The sequence below is a fragment of the Ostrinia furnacalis genome, unplaced genomic scaffold, assembly GCF_004193835.3.
Source record: "Ostrinia furnacalis isolate ACB-3 unplaced genomic scaffold, ASM419383v2 OfSCF0734, whole genome shotgun sequence".
Classification (NCBI taxonomy): domain Eukaryota; kingdom Metazoa; phylum Arthropoda; class Insecta; order Lepidoptera; family Crambidae; genus Ostrinia; species Ostrinia furnacalis.
In genome coordinates, this window is record NW_021130973.1 from 62,367 (window position 1) to 87,467 (window position 25,101).

At 42.8% G+C, this 25,101-nt stretch overlaps 2 protein-coding genes across 2 annotated transcripts; both read left to right on the forward strand.

Moving 5' to 3' along the window:
* Nucleotides 1–15,171: 15,171 nt before the first annotated feature.
* Nucleotides 15,172–22,177, forward strand: LOC114349933 (uncharacterized). Its single transcript, XM_028300532.1, has 7 exons — nt 15,172–15,704; nt 16,545–17,054; nt 17,530–17,996; nt 18,657–18,923; nt 19,159–19,319; nt 19,548–19,723; nt 21,816–22,177. The coding sequence occupies exons 1-7, from the start codon at nt 15,536–15,538 to the stop codon at nt 21,959–21,961; spliced, it is 1,896 nt and encodes a 631-aa protein (XP_028156333.1). The 5' UTR covers nt 15,172–15,535; the 3' UTR covers nt 21,962–22,177.
* Nucleotides 22,178–22,555: 378 nt separating this feature from the next.
* Nucleotides 22,556–24,372, forward strand: LOC114349934 (uncharacterized). Its single transcript, XM_028300533.1, has 3 exons — nt 22,556–22,996; nt 23,527–23,655; nt 24,181–24,372. The coding sequence occupies exons 1-3, from the start codon at nt 22,841–22,843 to the stop codon at nt 24,370–24,372; spliced, it is 477 nt and encodes a 158-aa protein (XP_028156334.1). The 5' UTR covers nt 22,556–22,840.
* Nucleotides 24,373–25,101: the final 729 nt, after the last annotated feature.

The following is a 25,101-nucleotide window of genomic DNA, read 5'->3' on the forward strand; positions in this document are numbered from 1 at the left end:
GAAGCACGTCCCTATTCTTATAAAATAATTGGTTGCTAAGCTAAATCGGCCGCAGGGAAGCGAATCGTGAAATCGTTTCTCCGATATATATTACGAAATACTTGTGTATATTTAGTTGCCATGCAAACTTTGTACAGCCTATGTTCATCAGAAATAGTGTAGGATTCTAATGATGAAAGACTTTTTCAAGTTAGTCCTGTAGCTTCGGATTTACAAACAAACAATCAAAACTTTCCTCTTTAAAATATTAGCCTAGGCGCAGACCACCGACTTTTAAATAAATAAATAAAAAATGTATTTATTGCCTTCGAACCATTAGATATTTTAGTTGGCCGATAGTTGGGCGCTATTCTAATTTGTATGAAGAACTAGCTGACCCGGCGAACTTTGTTCCGCCTTAATGGCAATAAATAAGCAGACTTTTTTTATTTCGAACGGGATAAAAAGTATCCAATGTCCTTCTCCTGGCTCTAAACTACCTCCCTGACAATTTTCAGCTAAATCGGTTCAGCCGTTCTTGAGTCATAAGTGGAGTAACTAACACGACTTTCTTTTATATATATAGATTGGCCGATAACAATTCGGTGTAATGTGCGCACATTCATACATCTCCATACTGATTAACAGCCCGACTCAACTATTGGCCAACTTAACACTAAATCGGTGGTCTATCAACTATTGACCAACTAAAAATCGGTGGTCTGTGCCTAGGCTTAGTTAGTAGTCTAAATAACATCTGATTATACATTTTTGTTACAAAATAACCTTTATTACAACGAGTTAAGACTGTGTTTAGATTGATGTGCTGCTATCTTCTTTTCTTGTACAAGAGAACCTAGTGGTAAAACGTATGCCTTATGCTGATGTAATGGTGTTTGAAATAACTGAATTATTTTATAATCATACAGACGTGATTGCAGCCTTTTAATCCTTCAAGGCCCGCGAATCTAGACACAATAGATAATAAATTGTTATGACATTAATTAATGCCGTCTGGGACTCAAGCGGTTAAAATACAATTAACATCATTTGACCTACACTTTAAAATATTATTATGCCTTGATGTAGCTAAATTGTATTCGTATGTAACGAATGTGTTTAACAGTACCCAAACACCATCTTTCTTTAACTTTAACAAACGTCAAAAATCTGTCAAACTTCATACAAAAACACCGGTTATTGTTGTGCGGGGAATGGGTGCTCAATGATAGACGGACTCCAAAATCGTAATGAACATTATAGTGACGGTTAAAATAAGTTGGTACAACCCAGGCTAAGATTCATTAATCTTGGTTCGCCTCTAAATATTTAGCAAACCCTTCTTACACAACCTGAACCAGAATAATTTAGACCAACATTGATCCAGCTTTAAATATCTAAAGCAAACTAACAACAAACTGAATAAGTTCTAGATCAAAGCATTATTGAATAGCCGTCGGTTCCTTTCAAGTAAATGAAGACAAACTGTTGTTTTAACCTATAGGCAACCTAAATCCCAGCCTGCCTTGTATTTTAATTTGAAGGTCGTGTACTTTACGTAAAGGTGAAGTGAAAGAGCATACCGTATCTTAATATTCAATTACCGAAAAATAAAGTATACATTACTTTATCATAGAGCACGTAAATCCAATTATGTAAATTAACAAAAACAATTGTAATTTTAGTTGAAAATATAGATTACTTATTATCAACAAAAGCTATAACACGTTCATCCATTCATCATCATCATCATCATTTCAGCCACAGGACGTCCACTGCTGAACATAGGCCTCCCCCAATGACTTCCACATCGCACGGTTGGTAGCGGCCTGTATCCAGCGCCTTCCCGCTACCTTTATCAGGTCGTCGGTCCACCTTGTGGGTGGACGTCCCACGCTGCGTTTTCCGATACGTGGCCTCCATTCCAGAACCTTGCTGCCCCATCGGCCGTCAGTTCTGCGTACTATGTGCCCTGCCCACCATCCATTAATTTGTGTAAAATAACAAATACAACTGTAGTTTTTACAGACTTTTGACGGCCGATACTTTGGTCGGGCTGTTAATTAGTGTAAATATGTATGAAAATACGCACATTATTCTGATTGACTGATACCTCATACCTACATAATAATTAGAAGTTAACCAAACATTAGGCCGATAAAGTCGGTGGTCTGCGAAGGACTCTAGAATCTCCGCAAACTATAGACTTTTAGTGGCCGATAGTTGGGCCCGATACTAATTTGTATAAAGACGTCCAATACTAATGTGCGCACTTTCATACATGACCGTACTGATTACAGTCCGATCCAACTACCGACCGACAAAAAAATTGTAGGCTACTACATTAGATGTAAGTAAAACAGTTGAATCGAATTATTCTGCCCATTTTGAACCTTTTGTAACACTTTAGGTTGAAGCTAATGAGGTATAAACAAACAAAAATCTTCGCCTAATTACAATTCAAGCCTTGTGTGGCTCAGTCTTTTTATACCTCTATAAACCCCAAAACATTCCTTTGCCATTCCATGCACAGCGAAATAACTCAAAAATAGCCATTGTTGCCCTTCTCGGGGACATAAATAAGAGTTTTAGCGGGAATGTAATGCAAGAAGGCCCGTTACACTATCACATAAGGAGGGATTTATCGCACTCTCTTGATCACGATTTACTTGTCAGTCTAATGTGTAAGATTAAGCGATTTCAGTATTTTTGTTAGAATAACATAATAGTTATTGTTGATACAACTTTTGCTTCCTGAAACCAAACTGGGTTTAATTAAATTTATTTTGTATTTTTTAAAGAATAGCCCCTCGCGGTAATCTTAATGCTTGTGTTACGAATCAATTCACCACAATAATCCAGCGGCGCGGCAAGATTCGAACCCGCGCTTCTCGGATTTGACCCGACCCTATTATGGGCTATGTTCGCTTCATTTACCGGTAGTGTAATGCAATGTAAGAAGGCTTGTTACATTATCACATAAAGAGAGATTTATAAGTGATTGATGTAGCGATTTTGATTTTTATTTTATTCACAACAAAGAAGCTTTTTGCCTGCATCTCTAGTCTGGTCAAATTGGAAATCATTGAGGAAGGTCTATATTCAGCTATGGCTGAAATTATGATGGTAATAATGCACCAATATGAAACCACGACACGTTGCTAGTTCTAATGAAAAAAATACAAACTTTTCCGCTAGAAGCGTATGAATTACGCCACAACAGACAACAAAGCCTGATAAGGGAACGAATAAAAATGTTTTTTGTGTGATTCGCGACCGGAACGTGGACGGTTTAGTTAACAATAAAAAAACTCGGTTGTTTATCTGCCAATTTCCGCCTGCGGTTTTCCCTTCGCAAATTAGGGTTTGGGGAGAAATAGTTATTTGTTTAACGTGTTTTTGGGGAAAACAGACATTTAGCGACCTATTTTAAACGGAGTTTTTAAAGCTTTGTGTTTTAAACGGAGGTTTGATAGAAAGCCTGCTCACTAGACCAACTTAGTATGGGTACTTCAAAACGCAAATGTTATTGCAGTTGCAGGTTTGAATCCAGATGATGGGCCAATGTTAGTGTTAGTAGTAATGATGGGCATAAGATTTATCTAGTGTCATGGTCATTTATCCCAACTATATATATATATATATATATTTATATATCCCAACTAATATTATAAATGCGAAAGTAACTCTGTCTGTCTGTCTGTCTGTCTGTCTGTCTGTTACGCTTTCCCGCTTAAACCTCGCAACCGATTTTGATGAAATTTGGCATAGAGATAGTTTGAGTCCCGGGAAAGAACATAGGATAGTTTTTATCCCGGTTTTTGAAACAGGGACGCGCGCGATAAAGTTTTTCTGTGACAGACAAAATTCCACGCGGGCGAAGCCGCGGGCGGAAAGCTAGTGTGCCTATATTTAGATTTATGTACTGAAGAATCCGTAACCTATGTGGGTACCGAATCAAGGTGAAATCACGGAACCAAAATGAAATCACAGAGGCGTAGAAACTGAAACTTTATTTAACGCAAGAGTCCAAAACTTTGCGAATTAAACTACAAACGCACAGTGGAAGCTACAGAGATATATTCAAAGTGTGAAGTTAAAAAGAATCGCAACGCCACTCCACCAATTCCACTCGGGAAACTTGTCATTGTATCTGCAACTTCGTCCTTTTGTTCCGTGTTGCGGTTATCTTGTTGATTCAGACGAGTTGAGTAGTTAACAGAATAGTAACTAGTGAAAAACTATTGTCAGTCAGAATGTAACCGGCTCTTATAAACTATAAACATGATAATAATATCGATAAACGTGTCAGCGTCCCTAATAATCTAAGAGCCCGTAAAGCCCATACTTACCTATGTTGGGAGCATACGCTGACAATCTTTCAGCTTTTATAAAATTTCCTGCGCCGCTCGATTCCAGGCACCTCCCGCGACCTTCACCAGATCGTCGGTCCACCAAGTGGGAGGCCTGTCCACGCAACGGCTTCCGGCTCGTGGTCGCCACTCAAGAACTTTCCTGCCCCAGCAGCCATCAGCTCTTCGAGCTATGTGCCCGCCCACTGCCACTTGATTTTAGCGATTCTGCGGGCTATGTCAGTCACTCTGGTGTCCTACGGATCTCCTCATTTCTGATTCGATCACGCAGGAAAAAGATTATTCTGTTGTAATAAAGGTAAATACTAAGTATAAATCTGTGCAATCTAATCAAGTTTGATTTGGTAAAAAAGTAGGTTCTTATGAGTGCTCTACGGTATACTATTTATGAATCTAGACTTTTCATCAAACGTCAAAACACACCAAAACGCCTAAATGTCTGCGACATCCTACTCCAATAACTTCGATCCCATGCTTTCCGTTCTGAAATAGTTTTGAATTTTGCAACTGCATACAGTTTTTTAGTTTTCATCCAACGCGTTTCGCTTTGCCTACGCTCTACCTACCGATCTACCTATTTAAAATTGTATGTCTCTTGGTAGACACACTGGAGTTAGAATTCAGTAGAAACTCAGGTGTTTGGTTCCTAAAAATACTATTTAGATCATAATTATAAGCTCCTAGAAACAGTCATAGAAGGTTAGAATTTTCAACCGACTTCAAAAAAGGAGGAGGTTATCAATTCGACCCGTATGTTTTTTTTTTCTATGTTTGTTACGCGATAACTCCGCCAATTATGAACCGATTTGAACAAATCTTTTTTTGGCGTATAGGTAATACCTCAAGGGTGGTCCCATTTAAATTTAATAAGAGAAAAAACAACCCCCAAGGGTGGAAAATTGGGGATGAACTTTTTTATACGCAATATCTCCGCCGATTATAAATCAATTTTAACGATTATTTTTTTGTTGAATAGGTATTATCAAAAGGGTGGTTTCATGCGAATTTGAAGAAAATATTTCACCCCCAAGGGTGGAAAATTGGGGTTGAACTTTTTTATACACAATATTTTTAATTTTTAGTTTTTTTTTGTGTTCACGCATTTGAAGTCGGTTTTATTTTTTTTAAAAGTTAATTAATTTACTCAGTTTGGTTATTAATAGGGCTTCTTCGTAAGCCTACCTCATTACCCAAGTCTGTTGTCATAATAACAATGTGTGTTTCGAGTCTTGAAGGTTAGGTATTGGTTCCTTTTTGATTGAGGATTTGATTCCGGTTGGAACTACCTTTCACTCTGTCATAATTATTTTCATTCAGATGTAACTTAGAGATTTTTACAAGCAAAATGAGATCGAGATGATTCAAAGTTAGCCTACTGAATATTTTTTATTTCTCTACTCGAAATGCACTTTTGAATCGAAAATCCAATAATAAACGAGTTGAGTGTGTAAATACGATTGAACTTTAAATACGAGTATGTTACTGCTTTTCATGATAAAGTTACCAATTTGAAATATCAGTTAAAACCAACGGTTATAAAACGTAACGAGTTTCGTGAGCGCTTAACGGACTGTTACTGCAAATATTATTAAGCCAAATTGAATACTTTGTAATAAATACTTACGATTCCGAGTGAATGCTTTTCGTTGTCAGTAGCCTGGTCTGGTCAGTGAAGATCTCTCGTTTTAACATGAAAGTGTTTTTAAGAACTTATAAAGTTATGGAAAATATGATATATCTTGAACCCTGAAAATCACAATGAAGTGACAGTTAAGGGACTGCGCAAACGTAGCCTTTTTGTAACTGATACAGCTGACCATCACGATGGTGTAAGACCTGGTTTCCACTAAACAGATGAGAGGAGACGAGAGGAGTGGAGGAGTGTTTTGTATGACCAGATTTCGTTGTTTCCACAATCCTCTCCGCTTATCTTCGGAAAACTGAATGCTTATGCAAAATTATCTCTCGTCTCATATAGGTACTCTCCATTTTGGTGGAAACCGGTCCTTAAGTGGAAGCAACTGGACACAGGGAAATCTACGCTGAAAATAAAATATTGAATGTTGGCTTCTTTAGAGTTGGCGCACACCGTTGATTTTTCGTCGGCCGATAGTTTAGTCGGGCAGTTGATCAGTATGGGCATGTATGGGAGTGCGCACACTACGCCGATTCGATTTGGCCGATTCTTCATACAAAATAAAATTGGGCCCAACTATCGGCCAACTAAAAATCAACGGTGTGCGCCTACTCTTATCACACAAGATACAAAAGTGTCTAAAACAAACTCTACGTACACCTCGTTAAATCAATCTTTTATTAAGTAAAGATTAACAATGCTTACAAGAAAGCCTTGTAAAATAATAGAGCACAGACATTATCGGTTCAGCGCCGCTCATCGATCAATTACTAGCCTGTCCAGTGCTAGCCTCGCTCCTTGTTACAGCTTTGTAGAGTTGAGAATGTCTAGATACAACTTTAAAAAATATATGTATGTATTTAAAAAAAAGGGTAAGTAAATATCGTCNTTTATAAGTATTAAATAAGTAGGTATATTCTAGTATTTAACAATTTTACAGATTTTGACTAAAATTACATTGCCAAAATAAATAAAATAAAATGAATAAATCAACATTTAGGTCAATAAAAGTGTGGCAAAATTAAACAAGTGTACTTATTCAATGGAAATATTCGTTTTTGTAATACCTTGGTTGTGGTAAAACTAAATAAGTGACATACAAAAACTAAATAACTGCAACTTTTTTGTAAAATACGGTTGTGGCAAAACTAAATAATTACATTTTTATTTTTTTTATTTAAAATAATACAAAGTAACATCATCGAAGAATATTGAATTAATAAAGGTAAATTTGCTGTATAAAATATCAAAAGACCGACAGTAAAATATTTTAACCCTTAAAAGTTATCGCCATTTTTAACGAAAAAAAACACAAAAACGTGAATATCTCGCAACTTTGGTTTTGTCAGTTATTTAATTCTGCCACGACGGTGACGATATGTTTATATCCGTTGTCAATAGATGGTTAATAAACCATAGTAAAGCTTTGCTTAGTTTGGGACTAGAGGCGCAGTGTGAAATGTCCAAGTATTTTTTTATTACATAAAATCGACTTCTTACGAATTCTTGCACAAGAGATTAAAAACGTTATTAAACCATCTATTTGGTGTAGTTTCTTCAAGCAAAACTTGAGACTTTATTTAAAGACTTCTGGTTAAAATTAATATATTTTTTTTAATTAATTTCTTCACCTTTCCCCTTATGTAACAGAAGTAGATTAGCAAGCGTGCTGAAGATTTTAGCTTTGAAGCAATGTGCATTGCACATTGTGCAAACCAGTAGGTGTCTCTATATTTTTTTAAATGCACCATTTCTAAATGAAATTCCTTTCTAACTCTATGGCCCGGTTAACAACTCCCGTCCAGCCAACAAATTACTTCCTATATTTTTAATACAAACTTTGATTCCGAGGAGATAGTAATTACTTCTGCTCCCCAGGGTGTGTTCGATGGATCCTATCTAAAAGTTAAAAAGAAAACAAAATGTATATTTTATGATTAGAAAGGAAACGCTTTATTGGGTTCGAATGGTATCGAGTAATTTTATGTTTGAAATAATATCTTCATTAAATAGGTTTAGGAAAAATAAACCACTGGGCATCAATAACTTTCCCCATATAAGCTACCTTCGTTCAGCCGAATGACGTCTACTTCTGGACAAAGGCTTCCCACAATGACTTCCACAACGCATCCAGATACTTCCCGCGACCTTCATAAGATCGTCGGTCCTGGGGGGCTTGCCTACACTACGTCTCGTGGTCGCCACTCAAGAACTTTTCTGCCCCAGCGGCCATCAGCTCTGCGAGCTATGTGCCCTGCCCACGGCCTGATTGATGATTTTAGCGATTCTGAGGGCTATGCAGAATAGAATAGAATAGAATAGAAAACAGGCAAGACATAGATACAAACAGAGAGAAATATACAAGTGGACAATTAACTGCTTGTGCCTTTCTGACAAAAAGGGGTGCTCAGCGTACCTACATCAAGACCGCCAGGGCTTTTCTTGAAACTGATTTTCAACGGGGGCCCTCTGTTGTCACGGCTATGTCAGTCACTTTGGTTCTCCTGCGGATCTCTCCATAACTTGATTATGGTACCTACTGAACCTGATTCGCAGTTTACTGAATAGTGGTAAACGAAAATATTATTGTAGTTGCAGCATAAATTCAATTGCAAGTTTAGCTCTACTTCACTGCATAAAATACTATAAATAAAATGTCCCTCAATTTTCATTTTCCTTTCACAGGTTGGTGTCTATAACAAAAGACGGTCTAACAATACACCAATTAACAGACACTAACAAGCCTGGACAAAAAGGCTCAGATAAAAAGCTTCCTTGATACGCCCGTGGAAGCGGAAATCAGTTTTCTTCGGTGTTTTTCTCAGTTACTGTTACTTTCAGTTCACACTTTCTGAGAATGATACCGGATGATTAGTGAAGGTGCCCGACTTGTCTCGTCTTTTGCTATATTTATGAATCATCGAGCTTTTTCTTTATTTATACAGTCTTACGCCCGTATTCACAAACATTATTATGAGATCTCACAGTGCGCGTGGACGCACAGGGTGACACACGAACCAATCACAGAGCTCTATTTAAGCTTTGTTCGATTTGCTACTTCACTTAAGCAATACAAGCGTTCGTTCTGCCCGTGAATTTCAGTATGTTATATGTATGTTACGGCTAAAGATAGTTGTGAACATAAACTTAAGTTTAGCCGGCTAAACTTAAGTTTATCTTCGAGAAGCAGTTAAAGTTCGATAGCATGTTAGTTTGCGTCGTGATATTCCATCTTTAGCCGGCTAATGTGCACATTAGCCAAAACGAAACGGCTAAAAATGTATTCGATGGGTGCGCCAGGCCGGCGGAGGGCTTGAGGGGGCGGTGGGGAGACAATGCGCGCGCAGTTTTATTTTGTAATTTTAAATACCTACAGAAGATTCAATTGTAATGACCAAATGGTTCCTTATTATTTTATTTTAATGATTAGGTAGATATTGTTTTAAGTGATATTGTTTTAAGTGTTAATATTTTGTTATTGCAATAATTGTAATTTTGAATACCTACATAGGTACATAAAAGTATGTGTAATGAAAGTGATTATTTTTTAACACGTTCCGCCGCGGTAACGGCACATACAGTAAAGGTGGAATTCATTCATATTATGGCAGTACGGGTCTCGCCGTTTTCACGAAAATAAATGTAAAAAACACTACGGCAACAACCGTCGATTTTACATTAGAGTTTCATAGAGAGCAGACTTGTTGTTGCAAAATATTGTGAACAACAGTACGGGTATAGGTGTATGAAACATTTATGTGAAGATTGTTAGTGTCATATTGGACTGGAGTACAGTGTCGGAACGTGTTAATAAAGTTTTCGTGTCAAAATAGTAAACATTATTACATTGTTTCCTTTTCCATTTCCTTCTACATTTTTAGCCAAGGGCCTGCGGTTACACTTAAGTTTAGCCGGCTAAAGATAGAAGAAACTAACATTAACACCTCGTCGAAGATAAACTTAAGTTTAGCCGGCTAATCTTAAGTTTATGTTCACACCTATCTTTAGCCGTAACATATATACGTAGTAGAGTCTCATTATAGCGTGCATGTACCTAGCTCCCTATGGTATTAAACTGAAGTCACTTATTTAAAGCGATTGTTTGCAAATTTTTATCATCATTTAACCCTTTAACTGGTATAGAAAAAATATTTTTCATTGGTTTTAAACCTTATGTCATCTCAACAAAATTCAAAATATGGTGGCAACATTCAGCCAGTATCGCTAAAGTGAAAGAAATAATGTACGAAATTAAAATGAAACCCGCGTCCTTTAAAATCCTAGCCACTTCACCGAAACCGATTTCTAATAGTAATTTGTTTTTACCTTGACTGCATAGCGAAAAGATTTTTTATCGCTGAAAACAATGAATTCTTACATATTTTTTCAGGTAAGTTTTAATAATAAAATAATAAATTTAATGAGAAATTATACAATAAAGAGTAAAGTAAGAAAAATTGGTGTAAAATTTTACATTGTAAAACTTATTTTTCTTTGAGCTTATCTTACAATTACTTACACCTTTATTTCAGTAAATAAATACCTGCAATCTATACCATTTAGTAAGGTACCCACACGTAGGAGTAACATTTTTATCCGAGCTGAATTCTTGCCCATTTAATATTTCCACTTAGAAGATAATAGACGTGTCTGCACATTGCTTAGCGACCGCGGGTTTTTGCTTTCACGTCGTTTTAGTTAAGTAAGGTTTTATCAGGATTCTTCACCTGATGGAAAGTCGCTGTTGACGAGACGAAACTATCTACGATATGGCCCTTGGGCTACGTATCTGAAAAGCATGGCTTGTCATAAGTATAAGAAAGTTTTTATCTTTTGAACCAAAGCATGGTTCACGAGACGTAGGGTTGCTAAGTTTTCAAAATTTTTTTCATTTGACAAATCTGAGAATACATGGATACTTACGAGTTGAAGAAAAATACTGTCTTTCTAGACATTTTTTCAAGAAATTCAAAAAATGAAAAAAGAAAAATAAAATGTATTAAAGCTTTCAGGCATAAAACACCTGAACACACAAAGAATATTGGCACATTATTTCATAGACAACTAAAGTCAACAATCCTAATGTCAGACTTCGGCTGAGTTGCATCACCTAACTTTAACCGTAATTTTAACGATAGCCGGTGTTTTTTGTATGGAGCTTGACAGATTTTTGAAGTTTATTAAAGTCCAGCTTTATTGAATCGCGAAAATGTAACATTGTCAATATTGCTCATTTTGTAGATTGTAATGTGAATCACAGAAGCTTTGAATCCTCTTATCACTGGACCATGGAGACATTGGTAATCGTTTAGTTAGAAATAAGTAACAATGACGTCATATTCGTGACGTAATGAAGTCATCACCGCTCCCGCGGCCGCTCCAACCGTGAACGCAGGCCAATAAACTGCTCTCCCTCTTTATGGTAGTACGCAAATAAAAAAATATCGCCGCACAGCAAATATCAGCGAGGTTAAATTCGCACGTGTTACACAATAATCTTCTTCGTTGAGGTAAAATCCCATATAAATCTCCATTACCGTCTTTATCGCTTTTGCACAAAGAATAACAAAGTGCAGCGTGCGCCGTGCACGTTAGGCACAATATATTCTAGTTACGCTTGAGGCTTATAATCTCGGCGGAAACTAATGTGCTTTGTTTGCAAATTTGCAGAAAAGTGGGAGGAAGCACGCTATGTGTAGTTAATGAAAAGGTTTGATGCTTACTTTGGTATAGTTTTTAGGAATGTACTTGAAAAATAGCGGTTTGACTTTATTTTCACTTTACTCGTATCGAGTATTTTTGATACTTTCTTGGATAAATTGTAAAAATTACACTGATTCATAAAATTACACTGATTCATAAAATTACACTGAAAGAAAAGAGATAACTCTGTTAGTTTCTTATCAGGACATTAAAAATAGGCTGTAATTGTTTTTTTCGTGTCAAAATTCTGCAATGAAAAACATTAAAAAAATAAGACTGTATTTTTTTTAAATCGGTTATGAAATTGTTATACCCGGTCTTTGTATAGAATAAGGCTGACCCGCCGCTGTCGCGCCGAGTCAGCGTTTCTAAACTATGGGAGCGCCAGAGACCCCACTGAAAAGTTTAGTTCGGTTTGAGAGCTTGCTGCAACGGGTTGTCTTTAAAATTAATGTTTAAAAAGTGAATAAACTTTAAATACGTAACAAACTGTTTTTTAAAACTCCAATCTCGAGACCTCGTACAACATTTGGTGGCAGCTCAAGGGATTTAAAGAAATCCTCGGTAACCGCATCCGAAGTAACAGTGATCAGTGTGTGTGCGCGAAAACTCCGAACTCATTATCTCGCTGTATCTCGCCGTATCTCGCTGTATCTCGCTGCATCACACTGTGCTCTTCTACATCTCGCCGTGTCCCGTTGTTCCCGCTGTGTCCCGCTGTTCCCGCTGTGTCTCAACCCGTTGTACTCACCGAACCTACCATCATCACCGCATCCTGAGAAGAAGTTCCAGTATCCTCACCGTGTCCCGAGCTCCGTATCCTGTAAGAAACATCACCGTGCCGCTCCGTGCATCGCAGCTATCAACACGCCGTGTCACCGTCGTTGCGCAACCGAGTGCGCGATTGCGTCATCTATCCCCGTGTTCCCCGATTCAAAGAACAATGCACCTGATTGTCACACTCATCGCGTGGTAAGTCCTTGGTCATTGCTTTACCAATACAATAAGTAACCAAGCATAAATCTAAGTTCATTTTATTTTTAATTTGTGTTCTATTTCGTGTTTTTGTGTGTACCATAAATTTATTTTTGTAACCATGGCAACCAACGACGAGTTTTCCGACTCCGAATCATTCAACGTCCCGACGGCCTCTGCGTCCAAACCGGTCACCCGCAGTATGGCTTCTGTTCCTAAATCGGAAGACAAAATTGATCTAAACATACTACTCAAATTCATAAAACAATTTAATGGTGACAGAGACAAATTAAATCCTTTTATTTATAATTGCCAAAGCGCATTCAATCTAGCAAATGATACACAAAAACCTATACTATTCAAATACATGCTCAGCCAACTCGAAGGTAGAGCCGAAAGTATATGCAGTATCAAAGAATTTGAGACCTTCGACCAATTTGTAGAATTTTTGAAACAACAGTTTGGCGAGAGAAAGCACTACTCGCACCTGTTGTCCGAACTCCAAGATTCACGACAAAGTTTTAGCGAAACAGTAAATCAGTTCGCCTTACGTGTCGAAACCTGCCTAGCCAAACTACTTACAGAAATTAATATTTCAATTCCAACGAAACGTATGGAAAGACTAGCGGCCGCCCGCGACTTCGTACGCGTGGATCCCGTTTTATTATCCCCTTCATCTATCTTATGTGGTTTAGATTTTTTCATACAAATGTTTTTTCCCGCTAACTCTAATTTTGCAATATCCTGTTGTAACTAAGCTTTAAGTTTACTAAGGTACCTGCATGCCAAATTTTAAGCGTCTAACTTAAGCGGTTTAGATTTTTCATACAAAAGGTCTAAAAAAACTCCTAAGTATACTATCCAGGAGCCTGCCCTGCTGAACCTGCCCAGGAGTATGAAAAATAATTGTACCAAGTTTCGTTAAGATCCGTCGAGTAGTTTTTGTTTCTATAAGGAACATACAGAAAGACAGACAAAAAATTTACTGATTGCATTTTTGGCATCAGTAATCACCCCCTGATAGTTATTTTGAAAATATATTTCATGTACAGAATTGACTTCTCTACAGATTTATTATAAGTATACCTAGTCTAACACCCAGACCGGTCACAGAAATTAAAATGCATCATTTCAATTTCTGCCCGGCCGAGAATCGAACCCGGGACCTCTCGGCACAGTAGTCCGTTCTGAGCCCCGATTACGGTAACTTTTATAACGTCTACAATCCAGACGCGTTTCTGATTCTGCGATACGATTGGTCAAAACAGCTGACGTACGCTGTTGAACGACCAATCGTATCGCAGAATCGAGAAGCGTGTCTGGATTGTTGACGTTAAAAATTACCGTAATCGGGGCTCTGAACCACTACACCAAACGGCAGACGAATACATATACCCATGACAATTAACACATTTTATTTTTTTCATTAAAACATTTAACTGATGATACAATATCTATGTGCGGAAACGTCACGAAATCTGAATTTTAGCTGACCTCCTAACCCCTCATAAAAGCCAAGGTAAATTTTATTGATTGGTCTATGTTATGTTTAGGTTTTTTATTGATTTAAGGAAAGAAGATGCTTATTTCTGTTTAATTTTGTTTTTAATTGTAATAAAATATAGTTATTTTAATGTTCATATTTTTCATTTCACTTTCATTTATTCGACTGACTGTATTGTGTCAGTTTGCAACTGTGTCCACGTGGGAATGTGTCTGATTGAAAATGTGTCTCGTTGAAATTGTGTCCCGTTGAAACTAAATCAAAAAAACTAGATTGAAAAGTATCCTCATTTGTAGAAATGGCATGAGAAAAAGTAATCGCAGGTGGCAATTTTCTAAAAATGCACAAAAACTTAAAAATCTTGAAAACGGTGATATTTTTACTGGGGTCAAAATTGGACGTTAGGGAGACCATGGCGAGGCCTATCGATGGTTACAGGGTTATCCATTGTTTTTGGGACACCCTGTATTTATTTTCAATGAAAAAGCCAAATTATAGGCGTTAATTTGATTTCTGATTAAAACTATGAAAAGCTATCTTTGTTTCATTTAGTATTGCATTTTTTTATTTTTTGGTCATAAAATGGCAAGCAAAGCCGGGTGAAGAACTAGTATAAAAACAGTGATTGATACAAATAGTCAATTTTATGAAAAAATCGTAGCGTAGCCTGTACCTACTGAACAATGGGAAATGACTTCCCACTTGGATAAAATTTTGCATGCCGTTATGAATAAAGGGACATTATAAAACCCCCCTTTCCCCCCACTTTTCCAAGTTTTTGATAACAAATTTGTACGCACACGTTTGTATTTATCTCACAATTTTTTTCCATTAGATTAAGGGTTAAAATTGGGCCCAACATTATAGGCCAACTAAAAATCGGTTGCCTGCGCTTAGGCTCAAAGTGCTTGTGCACCCAGCCGTAAAACTTCATATTAAAAAAAAAGTTGACAGTGTTGACAGCTTGACTCATTGACTGACACTGACAGCTGACAGTTCACACAAGTTTTGCAGTGTGGGTTGGTGTTGTCGTGCGTGTATGTGCTAATCAAAGTTTTAAGGAAAATACTCGCATAAATTATTCCAAATCGTTTACGTGGTGTGGACTGCGGTGACAAAATAATAGGCACCTAAGAATAAAGTGATCATTAACTAGCGCAATAGTGTTCCATGATTTTTTTAGATCTTTTACATTATTAAACTATGAGTTCAAAGTAAACAACTTTCAAGTTTTTGATTTTATGGTGATTCATCACCATTCTACACAAACAATCTTCTTAGTGTCTAATAGTGCGATTAATGCGGAACGATTGATGGTGCGCACTAGTGTATGTATCCTAAGTGTAGAGACCTGATGAAGTGGTAATGGCTGTGGATGTGCTCGGGATAGCGTTATGGGGGCTTTTGTTTATTTCAACGGCGGCCTACAACGCGCGGGTGGCCCCCGACCGCCCGCAATGCTCCCCCGATGTCGGCGAGCGCTGTGTCATGAAGACTGATGGCGGTATCGACGAGTACCACTATGTTGTCAATGGTATGTTATTATCCATCAAATCGTCAGAATTGTTGAGTGAAATATTCTTTGTTCGTTTCAGCCAAATGACGTCTACTGCTGGACAAAAGCCTCCCATAACGACCGGTCCTGCGCTGCCCGCATCCAGGTTCTCCCTGACTGAGAAAAACATAGTCTTTGGTTATAAGTACCGAACATGCAAGTAATAAGTAGTGCAGTGTGGGACGGGATGTCCACCCTGAAAGTGGACCAATAACCACATAAAGGTAGCGGAAAGGCTGCTATGAACCGGTCTATATGAAAGTCATCGGAGGAGGCCTATGTTCAGCAGTAGACGTCTTATGGCAAATAGTAATACCTGCTTATGCAACTAGCCAGGCCAAGTCCAAGCACTTTTTTTTAATTATTTATTATATCCACTTTTAAGAATTGTTTTATTAAATTTGAATTAAATATGAACAGGCAATTATACAACAGAGTCTGGTATTTTTTTAAACATTATCTGACATATTTATTGATAGAGCAAGGAAATTGAGGCGAACACCTACCCACACTGATGTAATATCTTAATACAGAGCACAAACAACACATTTATTATTTATTTAACACATGCATCAGCTATACTATTTCTCTTTAAATTTCTGCAAGTAAGACAGAAAGCACTGGTCATGTCAGTAGTTGTCAGCCCGACTATGTAAGACGCCAGCTCAGATAGTGTACACAACTACTGCTAGTCAGTGGACATCAACACAAGCAAAGTCAATCAAATTGAGTGTGAGTCCTGACGCTACAGAAATCGACAATATAAGGTCGTCAAAACAGTGAATTTATTTATTTATTTTTCTCTAATGCCTGCCTCAGGATTGCGTCACATGGTCAGCTTCACCGAGGGCGGGTACTTCATCATGAAGTGCGAGGCGGCGGCGCTCGGCGACCGCGCGCTGCCCGCCTTCACGCGCCCCAAGCGCTTCCAGAACGTCACGCTCGCGGGCTGCGCGCCGCCGCCCGGCTCCTACGCCGCCGCGCTCGCCGCGCTCAACGTCACGCGGCCGGCGCGCCTCATCCTCGCCGGCCTGCCGCGGCCCGCGCGCCTCGCCGCCGCCGCCTTCGCCGGCCTCGAGCAGCTGCGCGCGCTGGAGCTCAGCGCCGGCCGCGGGCCCGGCGCGCTCGAGCTGGCCCGCGACGCGCTGCGGCCGCTGGCGCTGCGCTCGCTCGCGCTCGTGGGCGTGCGCCCGCCCGCGCTGCCGCCGCGCCTCGACAGCCTGCGCCTGCGCTACACCGGGCTCGACGCGCTGCCGCCCGAGGCGCGCGACGTCGTCACGCTCGAGGTGGGCCCGGCGAATCACGGCGGCGGTCGGTCCACCGATTTCGGTGATCGATACTCGTATCAGTCCAAATTCCTTTATTTGCATGGATTATTAAAAATAGCTCTTACAAATCGTCAAATCTTCTATACTTATAATAAATCTGTAGAGAGGTCAATTCTGTACATGAAATATATTTTCAAAATAACTATCAGGGGGTGATTAGTGATCGATACTGATGCCAAAAATGCAATCAGTAAAATTTTTGTCTGTCTGGTTCCTTATAAAAGCAAAAACTACTCGACGGATTTTAACGAAACTTGGTACAATTATTCTTCATACTCCTGGGATGTCAGTAGTTGTCAGCCCGACTATGTAAGACGCCAGCTCAGATAGTGTACACAACTACTGCTAGTCAGTGGACATCAACACAAGCAAAGTCAATCAAATTGAGTGTGAGTCCTGACGCTACAGAAATCGACAATATAAGGTCGTCAAAACAGTGAATTTATTTATTTATTTTTCTCTAATGCCTGCCTCAGGATTGCGTCACATGGTCAGCTTCACCGAGGGCGGGTACTTCATCATGAAGTGCGAGGCGGCGGCGCTCGGCGACCGCGCGCTGCCCGCCTTCACGCGCCCCAAGCGCTTCCAGAACGTCACGCTCGCGGGCTGCGCGCCGCCGCCCGGCTCCTACGCCGCCGCGCTCGCCGCGCTCAACGTCACGCGGCCGGCGCGCCTCATCCTCGCCGGCCTGCCGCGGCCCGCGCGCCTCGCCGCCGCCGCCTTCGCCGGCCTCGAGCAGCTGCGCGCGCTGGAGCTCAGCGCCGGCCGCGGGCCCGGCGCGCTCGAGCTGGCCCGCGACGCGCTGCGGCCGCTGGCGCTGCGCTCGCTCGCGCTCGTGGGCGTGCGCCCGCCCGCGCTGCCGCCGCGCCTCGACAGCCTGCGCCTGCGCTACACCGGGCTCGACGCGCTGCCGCCCGAGGCGCGCGACGTCGTCACGCTCGAGGTGGGCCCGGCGAATCACGGCGGCGGTCGGTCCACCGATTTCGGTGATCGATACTCGTATCAGTCCAAATTCCTTTATTTGCATGGATTATTAAAAATAGCTCTTACAAATCGTCAAATCTTCTATACTTATAATAAATCTGTAGAGAGGTCAATTCTGTACATGAAATATATTTTCAAAATAACTATCAGGGGGTGATTAGTGATCGATACTGATGCCAAAAATGCAATCAGTAAAATTTTTGTCTGTCTGGTTCCTTATAAAAGCAAAAACTACTCGACGGATTTTAACGAAACTTGGTACAATTATTCTTCATACTCCTGGGCAGTATACTTAGGAACTCCCACGGGAACGGGTATTAGCGGGAAAATCATTTTGTATGAAAAAATCTATACCGCGTAAGATAGATGAAGGGGGTAAAACGGGATCGAACGAAGTCACGGGCGGCTGCTAGTATTAAAATTAATATAAAAGACTTATGCTAAAAAAAACTGAAATTTTGGTCTCACGGAGCCTTCGCGTGTTTTATAATCTACCTACCTACCTTTTGCGGTACCAGCGCTTCGAGACCGACATTCGGCGAGTGTCGTCGAATCGGTTTTATCACAGGCGCGCAGGCGGAGGAACAAAATGAAAAATATCGGACGTATCACCCGGCAGGTGGTGGAGGAGGCGGTGCGCGGGCTGGGCGGGCCGGCGCCGCGGCTGGAGGTGCTGACGCTGCGCGCGCCGGTGCGGGCGGCGCCCGAGGCCCCGCGGCTGCGGCGCGCGGCGCTGGCGCGCTGGCAGGAGGCGGCGCCGGGCCCGTGGCGCGCCTGCCCGCGCCTGGAGCAGCTGTCGCTCATGGAGGCGGCGGCGCGCGCGCTGCCCGCCGGCTTCGTGGCCGCCTGCCCGCTCCTGGAGGATCTCGAGCTGCAGATGATGCAGGTCCGCCCCTTTTCGTTCCTTATGCCTTGATCACACGTATCGAGTAAACCAGTGAGACAGTGCTCTCGGCCAAGTATTCGGTGTTTGTTTTGTACAATTCGGTTCGTATCGTATGGAGACAGTAGTAGCACTGTCTCGCCCGTTTACTCGGTACGTGTGATCAAGGCTTTACGCACCCCGGACGCGTTTCCGACGTTTATTTTGTAATACTAATTATGTTTCCTTGCTTTTGCAGGCCGAAGCGATCCCGGAAGGATTTCTGCTCAACGCGACCGCTCTCAAGAAGTTCAAAGCGGCGTTCTGGCCGCTAAAGGAGCTGCCGGTCGACCTCTTCGACTACTCGCCGAACCTGGAGGAGATAGACCTCTCGAGTAACGGACTGGAATCGTTACCTAGGTATTTTTCGTTTTCGTACCCCACGATGACTCAACCGAGATAAGAGTTCCCCAAATGTAGAAATGCTTTTAAAAAGCCTACTTACAAAAATAAAATAAGCTTTTAAAAGGTGCAAGTTCGTAGCCGATTGCACGCAGCGGCAGCAGACGACGTGTCGCCGCTTGCACCTTAAGTTTCTTTTTCGAGTTGTTTGACGCAAGAGTGCAATAAATACGTTTGTGGTTGCAGCGGGCTGTTCTCGCGGCTGGCGGGGTCGCTGCGGGTGCTGTCGCTGGCGCGCAACCGGCTGCACGCGGCGGCCGCGCTGCAGGTGGCGCCGCTGGCCGGGCTGCGCCGGCTGTACCTGGCCGACAACCCGCTCGGCGACCTCTGCCCCGCCGCCAGCGCCTCCATCCTCGCGCGCAGTGAGTGTCGCCGAGACCCGGCCTCTGTCGGCGCAGTCCTGTCGCCCCTCCCTGGGGGTGGACGACAGGAATGAGGGCTATCGTTTTTATACTTAACACTTGGCACCCCTGGCGATTGACAGGACCTTACTCTACAGTGGCGCCATCTTGATGAATGCAAATGCGATAGTCCTCCTACCACTTTCGCGCTCACCAGTTGGTGCCACTGTCTTCGCTACTAGCAAGTGACAGGACCTTACTCTACAGTGGCGCCATCTTGATGAATGCAAATGCGATAGTCCTCCTACCACTTTCGCGCTCACCAGTTGGTGCCACTGTCTTCGCTACTAGCAAGTGACAGGACCTTACTCTACTCTCCGTTGTACTCCCTGGCCAGTGGAGACAACAGGCCTGTATTTTTAATCAACGATTTGAGGACTGTCGTCTCCCCCTGTAGGCCTAGGGGCTAGGATGCGCGCCGCGATGAGCGGTTATCACGCCATTTTATCGATTTCGCCCATACATTTTGACGTCGCGTCGATAAAAGTTATTACGGCGCGCATCTCAGGCCTACCGGCGAGCGTCAATCAAAAGCCATAATATTTTTGTAACATACCTATAAAAATACTGAAGCACCTGTGGGTACTTTGTACGTGTGTGTAGCCTAAGTGTTGGTGTAGGGCAGGAAAACCAAGTGATCGACACAAGATTCTAGTTCCAACTCATTTATTTATAATACCTAACTGAATTCATCTTCATCGCCACTCCTCTGTTTTTTTGACTTGACTCGGCTAATTTCCGCATAGTGTAAAAGCAGCAAAACATTACAGTTCTGTGTCACGTGTCTGTGCGTGTGTCAATTTGGACATTGAACTTTAAAGTATCCTATGTCCTTCTCCTGGCTCTAAACTACCTCCCTGACAATTTTCAGCTAAATCGGTTCAGCCGTTCTTGAGTTATAAGTGAAGTAACTAACACGACTTTCTTTTATACAGGGTGTCCCGTAATGTAACGTTAAGCCGGAACTGGGTGTTGAGGCAAGTTATGCTGGTTATCAGAAAAATATAAAAAAAAATCTATGTGGCATTTTGTCAAAATAATAGGCATTTAAAAAAAAACAAAAAATTCTACTCCCGGTGACGGTCTTTCTACTCTTGTTGCCACAAATCTTCACTTTTTCCAAATTTTTTTTTTGTTATGTAAGCCTGAATAATGCTTCTCTAAATTGTTATCAAAATTACAAAACCAGCTGCTCCAACTTGGATGAAAAAAATACATTATTCTCAAAAAAAATATCAAAATAAAAATTTTGCCTAGTTTAAACTGACTGGACTGAAAAAAAATTGTACAACGCGAGTATGGCAAGTGACGTCATAATTTGGCGCATTTAGTAAGGATTCCAAAATGGTATAACACTTTGTAAAATCTTGCTGTAATTGTCGACAATTTTTGTTTATTGGAAATAATCCCATTTTTCACTTTATCTATCTTGGTTAAAAATATTATTCTAATGTGCCCAAAATTCAAGTTTCTGGCTTAAGTGAGGTGGAGAGGCCATTTTAAAAGGTATGAGCGGGACAGAGAGGGCCATCCTACCAAGCAGGGATGTTATGGATATCCGTAACCGTAACCGAAACTGATTCAAAAGTTACGGATAGTTTCGGATAAAGGCGGAGTCTAAGGGTACCATTCCAAACTGCAAAACTCTATGAAATCTGCAGTATACACCTAAATCTTAATATTTGTTACCAACTTGTCTGGCATTCGCTGGCACCATCTAATATGCCAGCCTGTTTTACCTCTTTATCATACATCTTAGTTGGTACATAAAGTAGCTATGTGGGTCACGCTCACGCGGCATCTTGCTATTTGTATTATACCTACATTTTTGAAATTCTAATAATTCCGTAACCGAAATTATCCGAAACTTTGTTGTGACCGTAACCGAAACCGGTATAATATNAGGAGCTGGTGCTGAGCCGCGCGGGGCTGGCGCGCGTGTGCGCCGACTGGACGCACCACATGCCCGCGCTGCGCCGCCTCGACCTCTCGCACAACCGCATCGCCGAGCTGCAGGTACAATAGCGCATCTGTATGGTGTGTACTGCGGCAGGCGCGTCGTACCTGGCGCCGCTGCAGGAGCTGGTGCTGAGCCGCGCGGGGCTGGCGCGCGTGTGCGCCGACTGGACGCACCACATGCCCGCGCTGCGCCGCCTCGACCTCTCGCACAACCGCATCGCCGAGCTGCAGGTACAATAGCGCATCTGTATGGTGTGTACTGCGGCAGGCGCGTCGTACCTGGCGCCGCTGCAGGAGCTGGTGCTGAGCCGCGCGGGGCTGGCGCGCGTGTGCGCCGACTGGACGCACCACATGCCCGCGCTGCGCCGCCTCGACCTCTCGCACAACCGCATCGCCGAGCTGCAGGTACAATAGCGCATCTGTATGGTGTGTACTGCGGCAGGCGCGTCGTACCTGGCGCCGCTGCAGGAGCTGGTGCTGAGCCGCGCGGGGCTGGCGCGCGTGTGCGCCGACTGGACGCACCACATGCCCGCGCTGCGCCGCCTCGACCTCTCGCACAACCGCATCGCCGAGCTGCAGGTACAATAGCGCATCTGTATGGTGTGTACTGCGGCAGGCGCGTCGTACCTGGCGCCGCTGCAGGAGCTGGTGCTGAGCCGCGCGGGGCTGGCGCGCGTGTGCGCCGACTGGACGCACCACATGCCCGCGCTGCGCCGCCTCGACCTCTCGCACAACCGCATCGCCGAGCTGCAGGTACAATAGCGCATCTGTATGGTGTGTACTGCGGCAGGCGCGTCGTACCTGGCGCCGCTGCAGGAGCTGGTGCTGAGCCGCGCGGGGCTGGCGCGCGTGTGCGCCGACTGGACGCACCACATGCCCGCGCTGCGCCGCCTCGACCTCTCGCACAACCGCATCGCCGAGCTGCAGGTACAATAGCGCATCTGTATGGTGTGTACTGCGGCAGGCGCGTCGTACCTGGCGCCGCTGCAGGAGCTGGTGCTGAGCCGCGCGGGGCTGGCGCGCGTGTGCGCCGACTGGACGCACCACATGCCCGCGCTGCGCCGCCTCGACCTCTCGCACAACCGCATCGCCGAGCTGCAGGTACAATAGCGCATCTGTATGGTGTGTACTGCGGCAGGCGCGTCGTACCTGGCGCCGCTGCAGGAGCTGGTGCTGAGCCGCGCGGGGCTGGCGCGCGTGTGCGCCGACTGGACGCACCACATGCCCGCGCTGCGCCGCCTCGACCTCTCGCACAACCGCATCGCCGAGCTGCAGGTACCACCTCATCATCATCATTTCAGCCACAGGACGTCCACTGCTGAACATAGGCCTCCCCCAATGACTTCCACATCGCACGGTTGGCTACCTCTACCTTTATCAGGTCGTCGAGCAAACGTTCCACGCTTTCAATTCATTGTGATAAGACCGCCTGTATTGTACTGTCCCTTGTATTTCTTTTTGTTTTTGTTTATGTATGCTATACTAAAGTGTTCACGCGGAACTAATAATGAAATACATTCTTGAGTTTGAGAATTTATGGTACTTTAGACAATAATATTACATTTAAATTGGAGTTAACGTGCCGGCCAGCACATCAAGCCGGTTCGGTGGCTGATAGGCGAGAGAGGGATACAGTGAGTGGAAGAGTGAACGCGCGCACGGACCGAATGTGATTGAACGATAGTGATGTGTAGCTGTCTGTCATAGACAATTGTATTTATTATTATTATGATATTTCAATTCTCCGTGGCACTCGTCGATTGCGAATTACGAGCTTATGAATCCACGGCGGCTTCGTGTTTCAGTTCGCGGACCTGAAGATCCAGCGCACGGTGGCCAACGCCGAGGTGGAGCTCAGCTACAACCCGCTGCACGTCGTGCGCTGCTCGCGCGAGGACTACGAGCTGGCGCGCGACGAGCCCGTGCCGCAACAGGTGATATGATATATCATGCAAAGATGATAGTTGATAAAGTCTGGTCCGTGAGTATGTACAATTTTGTCCAATGACCCCAAGCTATCCATCCTTATCGCTCGCGTGTAATTATATTGCTGTCGCGACTGTGCGACGGGCGCCTGCAGTGAGTGTGCGAGCGCGACAGCAACATAATTACGCGCGAGCGAGCTTAGGCAAAATTCTACGTGCTCACGGACCAGGCTTTAGTACTAGTTCATGAGCTATGATGCTAATGAGGGCTATCGTTTTAGCGCTTACCAGTTAGCGCCACTGTAGAGTAAGGTCCTGTCATTTGCTAGTAGCGAAGACAGTGGCGCCAACTTGTGGGATTATCGCATTTACACTCATCAAGATGGCGCCACTGTAGAGTTCGCCAGGGGTGCCAACTGTTAAGTATAAAAACGATAGCTCTCATTGCACCCCCATGATCATGGCAGGGGCCTTGAAAAAGAACCCTAGATACGCCAACGCGAGCCGTTCACTGAATCTTCGCTCGTTTCGCAGTCGGCGAAGATCATAATGGACTCGCGGCTCGAGTGCACGTGCCGCGAGTACTGGCTGGCGCTGGCGCTGCGCGAGGGCCGCCTGCCGGGCTTCGAGCCGCGCTGCGCCGCCGCCGCCGACCCGGCCGGCCGCGCGCTGCTGCACCGCCCGCTGCAAAAACTAATTCTAATAAATAAAAACTTAATAAAATAAATACTTACCAACTCTATACTTACTTACTGCATAAAACCATCCAAGCGAATCGATCACGACACTACTCCTTACAAAGTTGCAAGTATAAACAATGCCCTGTTCCAGCCTCTGATAAGCGGCATACAGTTAGAATAAGAATGTAGGCTATTTTTAGAACCAATGGTTCACTCTTAGTTTTAGAATATTTAGTTAAATAAGTTTAGATAGGTAATCTCAAATACGTTTTTACATTTCAGCCTATTAACGCAAGTGAGACCGGACTATGTCCAACCGATCAACGCAAGCCCAGGAATATATTTCGACTACGTAGGTGAACTGAAAATAAATGGTGGATATCTGAATGTTTTAGCCCCTATAGATGTTTCCTACGTAGGCCCACAAATTCAAAATTTAAAAATTATGATAAATAAAGTAAATTCTATATGTAAAGTAAGTAAAATCCATAGCGAACAAGAATGCGAAAACATTTTAGGACCCCTCTACACGAGGTATCAAGATATTACAGAGGAATATGACTCTCTGTCCCATCTTCTCTCACAAAGAAGTAAAAGATCTGCCTGGTTTGGAGGCATTGGCTCAGCCCTTAAACAGTTGTTCGGGACTCTGACTGAAGACGATGCCATTAGATATGATAATGCCCTAAGCACCGTCCAAGAAAATGAAAAGAAATTGGCCTCCTTAATTAAACAGAATATCTTAATAACCACTTCCACCTTAATAGCTCAGAAT